Source organism: Adiantum capillus-veneris, chromosome 9, assembly GCF_014529385.1.
Source record: "Adiantum capillus-veneris isolate H3 chromosome 9, ASM1452938v2, whole genome shotgun sequence".
In the NCBI taxonomy this organism is placed as follows: Eukaryota; Viridiplantae; Streptophyta; class Polypodiopsida; order Polypodiales; family Pteridaceae; genus Adiantum; species Adiantum capillus-veneris.
The window spans coordinates 8,414,942-8,434,478 of record NC_140939.1 but is presented as its reverse complement, the minus strand read 5'-3'; the positions used below and the strand labels follow the sequence as shown (position 1 = coordinate 8,434,478).

The window sequence follows — 19,537 nt, the reverse complement described above, 5'->3', positions numbered from 1 at the left end:
CGCCATAGCTGGACAGGCTAAGCTGTTGGGTTGTTTAATCTGAGCGACACGGCGAGAAGAGCTCAATAATGGGATCGCCCTAGTGCCCTCTTCTGCAATCTGCGCATGTTTCTTTTCCCTTTCGGGAAGCCCTTGCCTTGCCTTGGGAGAAGAGCTCTCGCCTGTTGTACCATTTTGGGACTGCAAAAGATTTCTCTTCTATCGCTGCTTAGTCAGAAGGCTGCATGCATTTCCATTGCTTGTTGGCCTTCCTCTACATTCTTTTATTGGCTTGATACGTCCATCATTTCTGTGTGTTTCAGCCCTCCATATTGGCACCAATTATCCTTCAACCCTCCTGCTTCGGCAACTGCTGTCCAGTCGCAGCTCATCGCAAGTATTAGAGGAGAGAGCAGGGTGTTTTCAGGTTAAATTCCAACAAGGAAGCTTCTCTTCAGATCATGGGCTGTGCAACGTCGAAGGAAGTCGCCTGCAAACGTGCAGAGAGGGAGAGCTGGTATGCACCAGTGTCACGCAGTGTGTCCGCCCCGATTCATTACCCTGCTGAGAATGATATTGATAGCTGCCATGTTGTCTCTTTGGCGTCAAGCTCCTATGGCATTATGGAGATGGAGAATCCGGGCGATCCGATCAACAAAGGGAGCTTTGTGCGCATTTTGCAAGATAAGCACTTTATACTTGAGGAGAGAAGGCGCTCTGTCGACATAGGTATGCTCAAATCTCTTCCTAAATGTAACATGAAGCTCAAACCAGTTCAAGAATTGCCAGAAATTGAGAATGGTGACCTTGAGACCATCAACACTTGGGAACTCATGGAGGGGCTTGATGAGGATGGTGCCAAGACACCCTCGCCGCTAGTAACCACAGCACGCTCCCGATGTTTTGAGAAGTCCCTATCTTTCAACACAGCTCAAGAGCTAGATTCTTGCTTCTCAGAGACTGGTTCTCCAGTCTGGAAGAAATACTACTCGAATGAAGTGGAGAGAATAGCCAGAGGGCCTAATATCTCTACCCCACAGAAAAAGCTTGGCAGCAGTCACCGTTCAAGCTTGAGCTTCAGTGGGGCCGAGGAGCAGCTTAGTGGAAAGTACCTTGGGTACTCTGAAACAAGGACTCCACCAAGGACCCCATTGAAGAGTCCAGCAAAAGCTCAAGCTCCAGTTGAGAGCCCCTGCAGAAGTCCTATCAAAAGCCCTCTAATGAAAAGCCCAATGAAGAGCCCTTTGATGATGTCCAATAGCAGCAGTCCTCTTTTCGATCCTACCCTCATGGCCACATTCGAACAAGCTTTGCAAGCAATTGCTTTACCACAAGACGATTGGATGCTCTTGCAGGATGCCCCCGAAGAAAGCCTGACAAATTCCTCCGCTTCCTCTGGTAATAACACATGGGTGCTATCAGAGACTAGCTCAGATGCAGAGAGCTGCCCACAATCAGAGTCTGTTGAATCACATCAGACTAGCCCCCTTTGGGGCATGTCCGCAAGAAAGCGAGAGTTGTCGTCGAAGGTGGCCCCATGGAATGGAGCAATGAAGATGAATCAGTACGAGCGCACTTTGGATAGCTTTGAGCTGAGGTGCCCACCTAGAGGTGAAGACAAGGTGGTACTCTACTTCACAAGCCTAAGAGGCATAAGGAAGACATATGAGGATTGCTGTGAGTTAAGGCTCATATTGCAAGGGTTTGGGGTGCATGTGGATGAGAGGGATGTATGGATGCACTCCAAATTTAGAGATGAGCTCACAGAGCTCTTGGAGAGCAAGCGGGTGCAGGTGCCGAGGTTGTTTATCAAAGGAAGGTATATTGGAGGTGCTGATGATGTAAAACACTTGCATGAAGATGGTGTTCTTGCTAGCTTGATTGAGGATTTGCCATGTCTCGGCATGTTTCGTAAGGTGTGTGAAGGGTGTGCAGATGTTCGATTTATTCCTTGCCTTACCTGCAGTGGTAGTTGCAAGGTTCTTGATGCCATGGATCAGACCGTGCGGTGCGACAAGTGCAATGAGAATGGGCTTATTATGTGCCCTCTATGCAGTTAGGCAGGCAGGGTGCACTGCCGCTTTACTGTTTGCGACACATGTATGTTTTTAAAGATGGCAGCTGCTTTTTGCTTAGGATGACACAAGAGCTCTTTGTGTCTGCCATTGCAGGGTGCTATCAGCGTAACGCAAATCAAAGATGTTCGGTATTTGGGCAGATGCTTCAATGCAAGCACATTGAAACCACCCTATTTAATCTGCTTGTTTGATTTACTTGCCCATCTTTGGGCCCAGGAAATCCGAGGTTAGAAGATCAGCTTGATAGCTGTGTAATCGATGGCTATTCTATCAATCCACAAATTGTGGATTCAAGAGGGTTGGGCAATGCGCTAATGCGCGCAAAATCAGGGCAATGATCATTATGATCAAACACCTCCATTCACCTTTTTATAACAGGGGATATATGTGGTTGTCATTCTTTGCCTGCACATTTTTTGGCCTAAACATATCAGACAGTGAAAATAGTGAGATCGTTTTGAGTGGGCATTGCTTGTGTTGAGTGTGGAGTCGTCATGAAGCAAATTCAGATGTGCTTGTCAGTGCATCAATGGTCCTTCTACTTGGTATGGCTTGTATGTCTTCTAGACCTTTTCTCTGCTCAACAATGTAAATACTACTAGCACATTCTTCAAGTGAAGGTTTGAGGGTTAATTGAACCTTGTTGTACTACTTTTGTATAGGAATAGTACTAAGAGGCTCCATTTAATCAGCTCAATAGGTGTTACTTCTGAATGTCTGTGTGTGCTTGCGTTTGAGCACGAGCTTGAGCTTGCCCCCCCCCTCTCTCTCTCTCTCTCACACACACACACACACACACACACACACACGTCATATCTATTCAGAAGTTATCTCCATTCCATCCATTAAGTGGTAGTCAAGGTTGATTAACACAAGTCCTCTGATAAATCTAAGTGTATCTAGTGCCTACAATTCACTTTGGCCATTGTTTGGTTGATCATGGCAAGCAATCAACTTGAGAATAACATCCTATCCACTTAACAATCTTTTTTTGTGATTGTATCCCATCGAACTTGTGGTCGATAAGTGAACAACATAATTTCACCGGTAAACCGGTGTCTCATGTCTTACTACACCCAACTCACTTTGTTGTTTGTGGCACTCCATTCATTGAGTAGCGGTGGCAATGCATTTGCAAACCATGCATTATACATAGGTGATGATAATTGTCCTTGAGTTATATTATCTAGCTTGGTGCTTTGGGGCTTGGGGACTTGAAAAATGCTTGCACATTAGGGGGTAATGTGCGCAAATCAGGGTAATGCGGTAATGAGTTGATAAGCCGCACAAAAATTGCTTGAAAATTGATAACACGGACGATCTCACGCACAATTATTGAAGCAGTGCCGTTAACGACACATGTTAATTAATTCAAATGATGGTTTAGGAGTTTAAACTCCCCAACTTCCTCCGGATAGTTAATGGCTCCGTCATTCATCAAAATAGATTAATTAAACTTAAATTGGCGTTGATGATCAAAATTTCTCCAGTGATGGGCTTCCAGATTCAACCTTGCTTAACTTCGTCTGATCTGTTTGAGCCCGAGCTTCTTTCAACTTGTTCCTTGCTTAGATCCGAAAGCGAAATCGAGAGATGGAGTTATCTCCTTGCTTGTATCAGAGAACGAGAGAGAAAGTGTTACCTCCTTCTTTGTTACAAACACGAGAGAGATAGATGTTTCTTCGTCCTCCCTTGCTCATCCAAGAATGAGAGAGAAAAGAGCTCCCTTCCTCCCTTGCTCGTCTGAGAACGAGAGAGAAAAGAGCTCCCTTTCTCCCTTGCTCGTCCGAGAACAAGAGAGAGAGCGTGGCTCACCCTTTCCTTCTTCAAGCGCGAGAGCGAGAGAGTCCCCTCCTTGTGCCAACGATACCTCTTATCCGGTTCAGGGAGTTGGAAAGATTGTGCTTATTGCTGCAAATGGCAGTTCTTTCACACTTGTTGATACACTTTATGTACCTGGGATCAAGAAGGATCATTTGTCTGTATCCGCACTTGCTAGACTTGGACTTGTAGTCAAATTTGTGGATGACAGATGTACAGTTCACGATCTCAGTTTTGGTGATGAAATTGTTGCATATGGCCTTTTCTGCCGTGGGTTGTATAAGCTTACTTTGTATGACAATTGTGGACAAAATTTTGCAAATGCAGTTGCAGATTCAAGGGCTATTTCAGATGCAAAACTTTGGCATGCACGTTTTGGTCATCTGAATTTTGCCAGTTTGTTGCGTTTGCAGAAATCTGATATGTTTGCTTCTTTGCCGCCTCTTGAAGCACCTGTCAAACATGTTTGTGAAGGCTGTATTTTGGGTAAGATGCAGCGTTCGAAGTTTCCAAAGGATGGTTCAGTTAGGGCCACATGCAGGTTGCAGCTTGTGCATAGTGATGTTTGTGGGCTCATGCAAACTCCGTCCTTGGGCAATTACCTTTACTTCGTGACTTTCATAGATGATTACTCAAGGCATGCATGGGTATTTCCACTTAAAGCGAAGTACAAAGTCTTTATATGCCTTAAACAATTTCTGGCTATGGCTGAAAATGTATCGAAATGTACTATGGATATCCCTCGTTCCGAGCGAGGGGGGAGTATATGTCTCATGAATTTAATGCATTTCTCGTTAGTCGTGGGATAAAACACCAATGTACAATGCCTTATACACCTCAGCAAAATGGTGTTGCTGAGAGCAAAAACATGTCACTTATGGAAATGACATGATGTATGGTCAAAAGTCAAGCTTTGCCGCATTCTTTTTGGCTTGGGACCATCATGTGTGCCACTTATGTACTTAACAGGTGTCCTATGAAAGCTTTGCAGTCTATTACTCCATATGAAGCATGGCATGATAGAAAGCCTTCTATTGAGTACATGCGTGTTTTTGGTTGTTTGGCATATGCTTTGGTGCCACAAACAGAGCGCAAAAAATTGGACGATAAGACTGTCAAATGTATTTTTGTTGATTATAGTGCTGAAAGCAAATGTTACAGGTTGTATCATCCGCAAACAAAGCGTATTCTGGTTTCACGGGATGTAGTGTTTGTGGAAGATTTTGTTCAACCTTTGCTGTCATGTACTAGAGACAGTAATGTAAGCTCACAAGACATTTATGACACTTTGTTGCCTCTTTTCAGTGGTGGAAGTTCGAATGTAAATTCCAACGAGGCAAATGCACAACCTATGGGGGTTTTTGAAAATGTTACAGATGAGCCTATTACTGATGCAGATGTACATGATGTACTTGATGAGGAAAGGGCTGAAAATGAGCAGGCTAGAGGTATGCCAAAATGGCTGGTGCATACATTGTGTGACAGTAAATTGGATGCACCTTTGTCTAGTCGTACTCGTTCAAGCTCTCGCCATGCATCTTATGTATCAGATTGTTATGCTTTGGCTGTGTCTAGCTTACATGATGTTGAGGAACCTCTGTCTTTTGATGAAGCACAGAATTCAAAAAATTGGATGGCTGCCATGCAATCTCAATATGATGCACTTATAGAAAATGACACATGGATTTTATGTGATTTGTCTCCTAGCAAAAAGGCCATTGGTACGAAGTGGGTTTATAAGTTGAAACGCAAGCCGGATGTGAGATCGATCGACATAAGGCTCGACTTGTTGCAAAGGGTTATGCACAACAAAAAGGCATAGATTATGAAGAGACTTTTGCTCCCACTTGTTGTATGACTACTATGTATTTTCTATGTGCATTGGCAGCTCATTTTGGTTGGGATGTACATCAATCAGACATTGTTACTGCTTTCTTGAATGGTGACATATTTTAGGAAGTTTATGTAACGCAACCTCGCGGTTTTGTCAAGAAAAGAAGAGAGTAGAATGAACATTGATAACTTTGATTTTGCACACGAAGGTGCTAATGATGATGCCCCCATGTTTGTCAATTATCTTGTTACTAGGTTTGGCAGCAAGCTATGGGCAACCCTACTTTGCAAGCCGAAGTCAATCAACAACTTTGTGCTTATGGGATTTCCCTTCCTCTCCAAGAGTAGAGAGAGCTTAGGAGGCCTCTTGATGAGACCCCCAAAAGAAGACTCTTCCCCATATGAGAGGAGGAATTCAAAATACGAGAAAGTAATTGATCTCTAAGTTCCTCTGAAGATGTGGCTCCACGAAGACGGTTGCCAACTCCTCCCAAGAGGAAACGGTCAACCCATAGTCCTTCTCCTCGTCACTCCGAAAGGGAAGAGAGGAAACAAAGGAAGAAAAGGGAAAGAAAGAGGTCACCGTCTTCTCCTTCTTCTTCACCTTCCTCCTCTTCCAACAAAAGCTATGGCTATTCTCCTAGAGAATACAAGAGGGGAGGACATCGTTAATCTTACCCTGCATGGCGAAGGTCACAAAAGCTCAAGAAGCTCAAAGAGGGAGAAAAGAGTATATCTTTTCTCACCTATGATGGCACCTTTGGTGCTATTGACAAAGTATTGGCCTTCATCTAGCAATTCGATGCGGCCTTTGGAGACAAGGGCTTCGAAGTCCTCCAAGCTACCCCATGTAGCTATGCACTTCCAGAAATCGGCTCGTCAATGGTGGGATAACCTTTGTGGCAACGGTGAAGCCCCAAAGACATGGAAAACTCTACAAGTTTCCATCATGAAGCAATTCCTTCCAAGTGATGCAAATGACAAAGTGCTTACCAAATGGTGTAGTTTGAAGCTTCTCTCTCATGAGTCTATCCACAAATATGTGGACAAGTTTTGGGATTTACATCTCAAGGCTACCGTCTTTCAAAAGATAGACTTTGTCAAGCAAAAGAAACAATCCTGTACAGGATTACTTGAAGAGATGACCGAGTATGGCAACTCTCAACAACTTGGTTCTATCACCAAATTAATCCACCACACCATGGTTGCTTCGCACATCAATTTCCAACAAGGGGCTAGACGAAATGTCAAGCCCATGGAAATCAAAGACAAAAGTGATACAAAGGGGAAAACCAATGTCCAAACTTCTTCCCAAGGCAATTCCAACAACAACAACAACAACAATCGGTCCAAGGATAGAGGGGTTTACAAAGGTAAAAACAAACTCTATCCTGAAGAGCTTGAAGATTTTTGCAAGGACCATAAATGTTTAAAGTGTGGGGAGCAAGGACATGGCTATCGTTCTTACCCCAAGAGAAATGCCCGCAATGAGACTCCTAGAGATTCCACTATCGAAGCTCCAAAAGGGGATGCTCATTGCAAAGGATCACCTCTCTCCTATGCTTGGGGAAAGGTAAGGGAGCATGATGCCTTCATCTTGTTTGACCCTGGCTCTACTCACAACTTCATATCAACAGAGTTGGCCATCTTGTTTGACCCTGGCTCTACTCACAACTTCATATCAACAGAGTTGGCCACCAAGTGGGCATTCAAGCTTTCAAGATGGGCGATATTGTAATTGTCGATACCGCTTTCAAGGGACAACAAGCCTCCGTTACTCCCTTGATTGGTAAGTTGAGGCTTTATGTCCAAAGCTATGTCGACAAAGAAAACTTTTTTATCTCTCCTCTCCAACATGAGGATGCTATCCTAGGGGCACCATGGTTCAACCGCATGACTGCCTTGCTAGTGATTCTGGTCGTACTATACCACTTGTAAATCCTCGTGCTTTTGATAAATCAATGAAGAGCTTAGTTTCTGCGTACATGATTTTTGTCAAAGAGTCCCTAAAAGGTCATAATGTTTCATCAATTGTAAATGGTAGGAATCAAGAAGAGTTAGACTTGTCTAATTTTCTAAAAGGATTCCAAGATGTGTTCATCGATGATATGCCTATGGACTTACCTCCAAAATGAGGGGATGATGACAATCAAATTGAGCTCCTACCCGGAAGGTCACTGCCTAACAAGCCTCTGTTAGGGGCTAACCGCCCTAACAATATTTCAGTAAAGGTACAAAATAAAACCGCATATTACACTACACTACTGTATACGAGAATACTGAAGGACACCATGAATAGAGAAGAGAAGGTATTGCATTACTCAATGTTCATCAACACACAAACGCTTACAAAACAGTAAAGAGAACAATGCAACTGCATAAGAGAAAAAGACTAACTTTCGAACTGCAAGGCAGTCCCAAGAACTTAACTGCTTGCCTAAAACTAATCTCCTTTAATCATCAACCATTGGTGTGAAAACACCCTTAAGGTTCAAATGTTCCAACCTTAGTTACAAACAAAAGTAAATAGATCAACAGTGATGTATCAAGGCAGTAACACTTGGCACATCTAGTGGGCAATGCTTACAAAACATTGTAAGAATCCACAAAACCCTTGACATAAAAACATGACAACCAAAATGAAGTCTTTCTTGAAGATACTGCTCCTAAACACCTATTTCTTCAGTTTGTGCTTTTCCTCCTTACTCTGCATTCACATCATCACCAGCTTCCACTAGTGTCAATAATTGGATCTTCTAACATTACTTCAGCAATTTTCATCAATGGGTCTTCAAGTTGCTATTGATCACCTGTGTCATCTATGTGTGTAACTCCAACTGAAACTGTACCTTGTACTTCATCTTGAACTACATCCTGGACTGTATTTTGAACTTCAACTTCAACTGAAGTCTAAACTGCACCACCTATTGCAATATCCATTTGCACATCCATCTTTACCTACTGCTGCAATTGTGCATACTACTCCTTTAACTCAGTATACTGTCTCTCCAAGATTAGAATTTCCTCCTTTGTCTCCTCCTCTGCAAAAGCTTGATAAGGTTTACTCACAACATCATACATTTTGAACTTGATCTGTTCCCACACCCCTTTCATATATTCCATGACTACATTTTTCATTTTGTCTATATCCCCTGAGCTGACATACCAACCATCTACATCTAGCTCTTCATCAAACATGTCTCTAATCTTTTCTTCAACTTTCTTGCAAACTGCAACCCTGCTTAACAACACCCCATTGCTACTTTCCAATGTAGCATTGATAGTAGACATTTTAGTTAACTGTGATTGCAATATATGAAACCACTCCTTCTTCCAGTGAGAAATTTTGATTGAAATCTTTTCCCTGAAGGACACCACCTGTTTATAAGAGTTCAACTCATGTTGCATGAGTTCTTGACTTTTAGTCAATTCCTGAACTTTCTTGTTCAAAAGTTCTATTTCAATCTATGCCTTTTTATCCTTTAAAGCTCCTTATTTAATCTGTTTCAGTTCAGTATGCAGACCATCATTCTCTCTGCTCAAAAAGGTAAGGTCTAGAGATTACTGCTCAACATATTCTTTAACCAGCTTTAGTGCAGCTTGCACTTCATCCAATGACACAGTAGAAAACTGAGTCTTAGAAATTGTAGGCCTCTCCGAAATTGGATCCCCAAGCATTGTTACAAGTTCCTCCGCTGCCAATTTGTCCTTTAATTTTTTGATCTTGAAACCTATTTTAGCAGTTGAAGACTTAACAGGTTTGTCAGTCAAATGCACTACAGTGTCAGTAAATAAGTTTTCAAACTCTTTATCCATTTTATCCTTCACTACATCCAAAGACTCCTGTTGTGAATAATCTGCAGATAAAAGATCTTGAACATCTGTAGTCATCTACAAAGACCTATGATCAAATTGCAGTTTCTGTCTTTTCTCCCTTCTCATTGTATATCTTGCATCTTTAGTCATCTGTGTTGGAATTTGAGACAGTCTCCCCTACAAAATACTTTTGTTATTGACATACTGAAAGATAGCTACTAGATAAGGCCCAACTTAAGTAGTCCTATCCTTCCTTCTTTGCTTTGTATAAATCTCAAACTTGATTCTGTCAAATAAGATATTGGCCCATCCATTTGTCTACCACTCTCAGCTACCAACAAAATGCCATAATTTTCCCTATTGATGTATTCTGATTTCACCAGCAAAAAGACTCTCTCTATAAACCACCTGACCTATTGTAATTTGATTGAATTCTTCATGCCTGCCAATTGATAATGATGCCTTTCCCCCTGAGACTGAACAAAGGCCTTGGTCATATCCTTTTCAGTTGCCTTATTGACTTCATTATCATATGCAGTAGAAAGATCGAACACCTTGGCAACTAACTCTTCAGTCAAGTACTCTTGTTTGAAAACCTGTCCATCATTCATCTGCAGGTGCTTCAGGTAGACTGAGGCCATCTAGTGATTTCTCCAACTTGCCCAAGGAAATCTTGAAAAATCAAGCAAACCAATTCTGCTAAGCCATGCATCATTTGCTTCAGTGTGCTCTAAATCATACCTGAAGTCGAGAAAAGTGTAATCAGAAAACATTTCCTCCCTTGCAGGCTATACCATGCGGGTAGGAGTAACCATTTTTGGCTCATCATCTGAACTCGGGTCTGGCACCATTGGTCCTTGATAGCGAGTCTTCCATGCAGATTGCATTAGTGTAAGTGTAACTTCTTCCTCTTCTCTTGTATCCGGACCAGCACTCGCAGACGAGTTACGGACTATCAACATGTTCACCCCCTTTGTAAAACACGAAGGCTTGTTGTACACAAGGTGGTGATTACGTGTTACCCCTTCGCATGCATAACTAGTCACTATCCAAAATTCATCATTAATAGGATGTCCCCCTTGATTCCCGATGATTTGTCCAAAAAGTGGTTTGAGTTGGAATCCATTAATTGGCTTCTCAATTATTTTACCTTCTTGATCAAACAGTATGAAAGTATTTGGTCCCACTAGCCTGTCTATTTGAAATGGCCCCACATACCTGAATTTGAGTTTGCCTGGCCTCAGTCCCAATTGCTGTTATAAATCAACACCCAATCACCTGAAGGAAAAATTTTGAACTTGATATTTCTGCTAATCCAAGCTTTGTCTTCTTTGTTGAATAATATCTGCAACATACTGGCTATGGATTCTTTCCTCTTCCAACCTTAGTAAAGTCTCCTTCCTCTAAACTGATTGACTCTTCAGGCGATAATTTTTCTTGAACTACAACCTTGAGGCTTTGCACTATAAATTCCATGGGCACCACTGCTAACCCATACACCAGCTTAAATGGTGTCATGCCCATAGTGCCGAGTCCAATTTCTCATCCCATTCTGTCTTGTTTTGATTAACCAGCTTCCTGATAATCCTGGCCAAAATCTTATTGATACTTTCTGCTTGTCCATTGACCTGGAGATAGTACACTGTTGACTTCTTATGTAATATCATATGCAATTCAGTCAATTTATTGATCACCTTGTTGATAAAATGTCCTCCTTAATAAAAAACTAGCTCAATGGGACAACCAAACCTGGTCATGATCTTTCTGTACAAAAATTTGGCTACACTTTTTGCTTTATTATCTCTTAAAGCCACTGCTTCTACCCACTTTGTACAATAGTCAGTTGCAACCAATATATATCTGTTCTGTGTAAATCTTGCAGGTGGTTTGATTGGACCAACAAAAACCAATCCCCACTTCTGGAATGGTTCCAGAGGCAAAATAGGTTGCAATGGTATTCTATCCACATTTAGTGGCCTACACTCTCTTTGGCACAAGAAACAGTTCTTACTAAACACTTGAGCATCTTTAATTACTGTTGGCCACCAAAGTCCTGCTTGGAATATTTTTCTTGTAGTTACCTCTCCTGAAAATTGTCCTCCTGCATTGAGACGTCTTGTCCCTTGATCTAGCTCCATTGGCTTTCAATGTATCTCCCATCTCATGGGCTTGTATGCCTAGCTTAGTGGTCAACTCCGTGGATATGAAGTTGTGAGTTGAACCAGGGTCAAACAAAATAAAGGAATCATACTCTTGCATCTTTTTCCAAGCATAGGAAAATAGAAATCCTTGGCAATGAGCATCCTCTTTTGGAGCTTCAAACATGGAGGCTCTAGGAGTCTCATTGCGGGCGATTCTCTTGGGGCAAGGACGATAACCATGGCCTTGCTCCCCACACTTAAAACATTTTTGGTCCTTACTAAAAGCTTCTAGCTCTTTAGGAGAGAGTTTATATTTACTTTTGTAAACTCCCTTCTCCTTGGACCAATTGTTGTTGTGGTTGGAATAGCTTTGGTAAGAATTTTGGGCATTGGTTTTCCCCTAGGTATCATTTTTGTCTTTATTTTTCATGGGCTTGACATTCCGTCTAGCACCTTGTTGGAAATTGATGCACGAAGCAACCATGGTGTGGTGGATTACTTTGGTGATAGAACCAGGCCGTTGAGAGTTGACATACTCCGCCATCTCTTTGGGTAAACCCGCACAAAATTGTTGCTTTTGCTCGGCAAAGTCTATCTTTTGAAAGATAGTAGCCTTGAGATGTAAATCCCAAAACTTGTCCACATATTTGTGGATAGACTCATGAGAGAGAAGCTTTACACTTCACCATTTAGTAAGCACTTTTTCCTTTGCATCACTTGCAAGAAATTGCTTCATGATGGAAACTCATAGAGTTTTCTATGTCTTTGGGGCTTCGCCCTTGCCACGAAGGCTAGCCCACATCTATAGATCCAAGTAAGGTGGAAGCAATCAGTACAGCACTAGAACCAAAGAAAATTAAGCAATTGGCTAGATTTTTAGGTCAAGTGAAGTGGCATAACCAATTTTTGAGATATTTAGCCCATGTTTGTACACCACTAACAAAGCTTACAAAGAAAGATGCAATATTTGTATGGGGAGAAGAGCAGGGTAGAGCATTCAGGATTCCAAAGATGTTGACTGCTGTCGCACTAATTTTAATTGTTCTTCCATATTTTTGTGGATGCATCTCATGTGGCAGTGGGTGCAACATTAATGCAAGAAACCAAAAGAGGTTGGGTTAGACCAATTTACTATGCAAACAGAGTACTGACACCTGCAGAGAAGAATTACACAGTGGGGCTGAGAGAGAATGCTTGGGAATGATCTATGCACTCCAACAATTTAGACATTATCATATAGCCAATAGGGTAATCTTCCATGTAGATCATCGGGCTCTTATTTATTTGGTGAACAAACCACATTTGTCAGGAAGATTAGCGAGATGGATGCTGCTTTTGCAGGAATTTGAATATGTGATAATAGATACTCCTGGTAGACTTCATGTCTTGGCTGACTATCTCAGTAGATTGGAAATAGGTGAGATTGATTCTTCAGGAGTACCTGATCAATTACCTGATGCAAAATTGTTTTTAGTTCAGGTGACTGACCAATCAAGGGATTGGTATGATGACATGTTTCATTTTTGACTGAAGGGGTGTTACCTGAAACAATGACCAAAGATCACAGGAAGAGAATGGCATTGAGGATTAAACCATTTACAATTATTGATGGACTCTTATATAAGAGAGAAATTGATCAAGTGATAAGGAGATGCATAATTACTTCCTTAATTGGAAAATTTTGGCTTCATGTCCAAAGCTATGTGGACAAAAAGGATTTCTTCATCTTTCCTCTCAAACATGAGAATGTTATCTTTGGGGCACCATGGTTTAACCGCATGGCTTCCAACATGAATTTCCTTGAAAGGGGAATCTACTTCACCTACAGGGAAAAATGCATGTACATAGATGCTAATGAGTCGGGGAACACCATATCCTTGCAATAAAGGGAATCAAGAGGAATTAGAGTTGTCTAATTTCCTAAATGGATTCCAAGATGTTTTCATTGATGACATCCCTAGTGAGCTATCTCTAAAATGAGGGATGATGACCATGCAATTGAGCTCCTATCAAGAAGCTCACCGCCTAACAAGCCTTCTTATCGAGTTTCACAAGCTCAACAAGAGGAGATCATGAGGCAAGTGCATGTATTGGTGAAAAAAAAAGGATGGTGAGGTCTAGCTCCTCTCCATTTTGTTCACCATTGCATTTAGTGCAAAAGAAAGACGACACATATCACATGTGTGTCGACTATAGAGCACTAAATAAGATCACTATCAAAGATAGATTTCATGTGCCACGGGTAGAAAATCTATTTGATAATTTACAAGTTTTGGCTTGACAAATGCTCCAGACGCATTCAAACTATGATGGACAAAAATCTTCAGGCCATCCAAATTCTTTTGAAGAGTACAAGCAACACCTCCAGGTCACCTTTCAAGTTGTGAGAGAGAATAACCTTTTCATTATCAAAAGAAAAGTGATTTTTTTTAAAACAAGAGATTCAATACTTAGGTCACATTATCTTTAAAGATGGCACCCGTATGGATGCCACAAAGTTAGAGGTAATAAAAAGATGGCCTAATATCCAAGGAATCTACAAGAGGTACGAAGTTTTGTAGGTATGTGTGCCCATTACATGAATTAACAAAAAAGAAAGTTAAGTATTCATGGACTGCAAAAGTGCAAGAAGCCTTTGAAGAAGCTTAAGGAGAATCTTATCTCTCAACGTGTGTTCACACTACTAGATCTCCCAAAGCCATTTGAGGTCCAATCTGATGCGTGTGGTGATTGCCTTGGAGCTATTTTGCTTCAAGAAGTGCATGCCATAGCATATGAGAGTCAAAGACTCAACTTCAATAAGTGAGTATTGGGCAAATACAAAAAAAATCTACTAGCTATTCTATATGCCCTAAACATGTGGAAACACTATCTCTTGGGGACTCCATTCATCCTACGAATGGATCACAAAGCCTCAAGAACTTCATGACACAAGCTACCTGACAAACAAATGAGGTAGGTAAAATTTCTTTTTCAATTTAAATTTCATATTGCTCACATTGTTGGCAAGCACAATCAAGTGGTCGATGCACTTTCACAGTGACCATGGGTCAATGTGGTGTCTATGGCAACTCACAATGATCTATCTTTTATGATAGATGAGTTTGCTAATACTGACCGAGACTTTAAGTATGTAATTACAACCTTTTCAATAGGGAAGTAACAAGAACCAATCACCTTGAAGGATGGTTATCTTCCAAATGGCAATAGGCTATGTGTTATTCACCCATACAATAAGAACGTCATGTATGAATCCCATGCATCTCCTTATGCGGGGCAAAGAGGGAATCCATAATCTACTCTTCAAGGAGTAGAAATGTATTTCTGTTGGTCTACCATGAAAAGTAAACATACAAGAGTATGTTTCAAAATGCGTGGTATACCAAAAGTTGAAATTTGATTGAGGGAAGAAACTTGGATTGTTTAAGTCTCGATAGGCTTAACAAGAAAATACACTTTATGCCGGCAAAAAAGACTATTGAGGCACATCAAATGGCAACCCTCTTCAGATCTCAAATTTTCAAGCATCATGGATTTCCAACACCCATAGTGTCGGGAAAAGATCCTAGAATGACCAGTAATTTCTAGAAGGGTCTCTTTGAGAATCTAGGAAGTAGATTAAATTTCTCTTTCGGCTTATCATCCACAAACGGATGACCAAAGTGAAATAACTAATCTAACGATTCTTGATCTACTAAAAGCCTATTTTTGGAAGTAGATCAGTGTTCTCAATGATAGAAGTATCTACCTCTTATAGAGTATGCGTACAATGATATTATTCATACTTCTATGAGGAAAGTACCTTTTGAGGCTAAATAAGGAAGATCCAAAAGTATCTTATTACTTAAAGTACATGGGAAGATCTTTGTACAAATGAATATAGCCGAGACCTACAAGAATCTTTTTCCAAATATTAAAGGGGCTATATCCATCTCATAGGAAAGGCAAAAAGGGTTGCTGCGAATAAGCACGGAAGAGTCTTAGCCTTTAAGGAAAATGATCGGGTCTTGCTAAAGTTCCTCAAGGCTCATCTGAGGCATACTACGGGCAAGAGTCCTATGGACCACCAAGAATATGATGCTAAACTAGCAAAAAGATATTATGGTCCTTTTAAAATTCTTAAGCTAATCAATGAGATAGCTTATCAATTAAAGTTGCCCAACCATTGGCTCATGTACCATGTTTTCCATGAGAGCCTACATAAACCTTACAAAGGAGCGCCATCAAAAGAAGCAAAAGTTGTTGCAGACCCTCCAAAAATCGAAGATAAAGAAGAAGTACTTCAATCTAAGTCCATCCTATGACATGAAGACAAGGTACTAAGAAACGGTAAGATTATCTAACGATATCTTATTAAGTTAAAGAATTATCCTTTTTAAGATGCTAAATGGATGCAAGGAACCTAGCTTAAGGATAATATGAACCTTGTGAATGCTTACAATGCTGCACTAGAGTAAGCATATGAAAATGCATTTTAAATGAAAAATATTTTTGTCTTATAAGACTAGTTCTCTTTTTATCGTGCACAAATTTAAGAATTATGCATGCTTAAAATCATGTTTGGGATGACGACGTCTCTCAAACACCATGTAGAATTTGTCACTCTACTTGGGAGGATGAAATAGGCTAAAGAGCAGACATGCTTGTGGCAGCTATGTCTCCCAAGCACCAAATGGATTAGTCATCCATCTTGGAATGATGTCATAGGGTAAAAAGGGATCCTCTACCCGCTAAGACAAATTGACTAATGACTATGACTTTATCTCTTTTACCTCATAGTCAAGGACGACTATGATTTCAAGAGAGAGATAATGTCATCAAATATCTAATATCTAACCAACCCAAATGATTTTCTTATATTAAACTGATCATTTAATATGGGATAATAAACGGGAACAAGGGTTAGAATATCGACATGTGCTTACGGATCTATCTGAACACGGGGCCAATGGTAAAGGGACCCAAATGAGAGATGGTCTGTCAAAGAGCAAGGTTAACTAATGAAGCTTAAAATACCTTAGGGTTAGCTTCATTAAATACCTTGAATGGTTAGTGTTAAAAGTCCTTTTAACCTTAAGCAAGCTAGGGTTGTGCTTGAGGTGGGAACCTGACCTAAACTTATGCAAGCTAGGGCTATGCTTGAGGTGGGAACCCGACCTAAAATTAGGCAAGCTAGGGATGTGCTTGAGGTGGGAACTCCACCTAAGGTGCTTGTCATGCTTGATGACTAAGATACTTGAGACACTTGTCACATTTAATGAGGAAGTTGCTTGAGAAGCTTTCTATGCATGGGGGGTAAGATGCTTGAGTCAAAAAGAGAATCTACACACTTAATGAGGAAGTTGCTTGAGAAACTTCTTGATGCATAAAAATCTGAAAGTTAGGGGAATTCTAAAAGAGCACATGGGACACATATCAGACTCTCACTAAGCTTAACCACATGGTGTGCTTGAATGCTATTGGTTGGGATAAAGAGGGGTCCAATGAGCATCTACTTCCATCTAACAAATATCTTGATATTTTCAAGCTCTCTCTCTCTAAGGGGTAAGGAGGACACTTGTCAAAAGACTACCCATGTGCTTGACTGCATGCTGCATGTGATTGGCTAAGGGGAGAGGGGTCCAATGAGCTTGTAGCATGGAGAAATTTTTCCCAAAGCAAGGAAGGGGGTGCTAGGGGGATATACTCCACACACACACTCATTTGCAAGGCCATTCTCACTTGGTGAAAGTTGAGGAACACCACCTCCTTCTCCAAGCTTGTGAGAGTGAAAACCTACATCAACACTCTTGGCTATGGAATGAAAATCCAACCAAGAGCCATTCTTCCATGCTTAAGCTTGCCATATTCTCTATCTCCATTACTATGCTATTCTGTATGCTAGCAAGAAGAGTAATGATAAGTGAGGAAGTATTTCTTTCTCCTATGAAATGTTCTTCTTCCTCTTCCCTATCCTCATTCCCCTCTAGCTCTCTCCACCTTCAAAGGTGTTTGAGGCCTTGGGACTGAGGCTTGGGATAGTTAATGCTTTCTACAAGTTTATGTTATGCTTGTGATGCATGAAGCTTTCCATCTTCATTGCATCATGTAGGTCACAAGGAACACAAATATTGTATTGTACCAAGTCTCTCTTGATGGGAGAAACTATAATACAAATGCCTACAAGTTTATGTTATTCTTGTGATGCATGAAGCTTTCCATCTTCATCGCATCACGTAGGTCACAAGGAACACAAAGATTGTATTGTACCAAGTCTCTCTTGATAAAAGAAACCATAATACAAATGCCTATTGGAGGGGGGACCAGCTCCATATAAATCCGGTCCTTAACTATTGTCATGTTCTCTAAACTCTCTCTCTCTCTCTCGCAAAAGTATTGTTCATGCCAAGTTAACTAAGTACCATGTTTATGTTGCTACCATCAATTAAGTTCACCCGCTATGCTCACAAAGTAATCTCTCAAAAGTGCTTCACCTAATTTCCTAATTCCGCTACTCTCAAAGTTCATAGGCCATTTACATTACACAGTTTCCTCAATATACATTCCTGTTTTGTGATTCTTTCCTGATACTTTCTTAGTAAGTCTCTTTAACAATTGTTGTGAAAATGCAGGTACCAGCCTCAACATTTGCTTTACTGTGATGGCTTATGGAGCTGATAACAAAGCTTCATAAAATTGATCACCACCAACTTGTTCTTGTAGTATAGTTGGGGGCTGTGGTTTGAAGTTCTTCTTTCCTGGTCATCCAATGATCTTATAACAAAATTGCAATCCTCAGGTGGTACACCCACTCTTTGAGAGTCTGCACTTCCTTGAGTGCTCCTATCCTTACTACTTTTTGATCTTTCCATTTCAAACTGTCTGGGTTGTCCACTTCTTCCAAGATGGATTTTCCAACCTTGGCCTTTGCCCTAGTGACCACCATGGCATCAGTACATCCAATCGGTTTTGGAATATCCTCAATTAGGATACAAGCCGTGCAGTCACAATTATAATGCCTAGGTGTTTCCTGAGTCAGGTTGCTCTCCTACACATGCTGATTAGTTTGTTGTTTCTCTTTAGGAAACTATGATTTTTTCTTAATCCATTCTTTCTCAATCCATGCTTCTTTAGTCCACTCTCCCAAAATCACTAAATTAGCCTAACCTAGAGGTCTTTGCTGTTGTTGTGGTGGAAGTGGCTGATTCTGTTCTGGAGGTCGGTTATTATTGTTATTATCATTATTGTTGTACCCGATAATAGGGATTTCCCTATCATTTTGATGTCTACACCAGATTTCACAATTAGGTCCTTGCCTGTGTCCCATGACCCCACAATGATTGCATGGTACAAATGAGGGAGGAAACTATGGTTCTTCTTCTCCTTGAGTTCTATCTTACCTCCATATCTTCGTTCAGTTCTTGTAGCCGTTTTCACCAAATCAGTAAAATCATGTGCATTTACTAACGCATGTCTCCCTGCTACTGCACTTCTGAACTCCTTTTTGAGTCCCTTACAAAAATAGTCTCCCAATTGCTCCATAGAAGGTTGTTGTTCTACTTCTAGCCTATTATTTAAGTTTTTGAACTTCTGTGCATAATCTTCAACCAACAAATCTTTTTGCTTCAATTTTCTCAACTTCTTCAAAATGTCTTCAGGTGTTTTATCCTTCTTGAACCTTAATAAAAATTGTTGCCTCAAAACATTTTTAATCAACAAAAGCTACCATGCCATACTGCAAGAACCAATCCATGGACTTACCCTGCAGTGTTGCTGCAAAATTCTCTTTTTTCACTACATCCGGATGTAACGCGTCACACCTTGTTTGAAACTGACCAACGTGGCTGTCAGCATCTTAGGACTTTTTCCCACTGAACTTTGCCGCTCCCA

At 40.9% G+C, this 19,537-nt stretch overlaps 1 protein-coding gene across 1 annotated transcript; it reads left to right on the top strand.

The window, feature by feature from the left end:
• Positions 1 to 288: 288 nt before the first annotated feature.
• Positions 289 to 2,456, top strand: LOC147450103 (uncharacterized). The gene has a single exon (XM_086519441.1). The coding sequence runs from the start codon at positions 441 to 443 to the stop codon at positions 2,037 to 2,039; it is 1,599 nt and encodes a 532-aa protein (XP_086375567.1). The 5' UTR covers positions 289 to 440; the 3' UTR covers positions 2,040 to 2,456.
• The last annotated feature ends 17,081 nt before the right edge of the window (positions 2,457 to 19,537 follow it).

Coding starts and splice junctions, on each gene's coding strand:
- LOC147450103 (XM_086519441.1), top strand. CDS start 441: ATGGGCTGTGCAACGTCGAAGGAAGTCGCCTGCAAACGTGCAGAGAGG.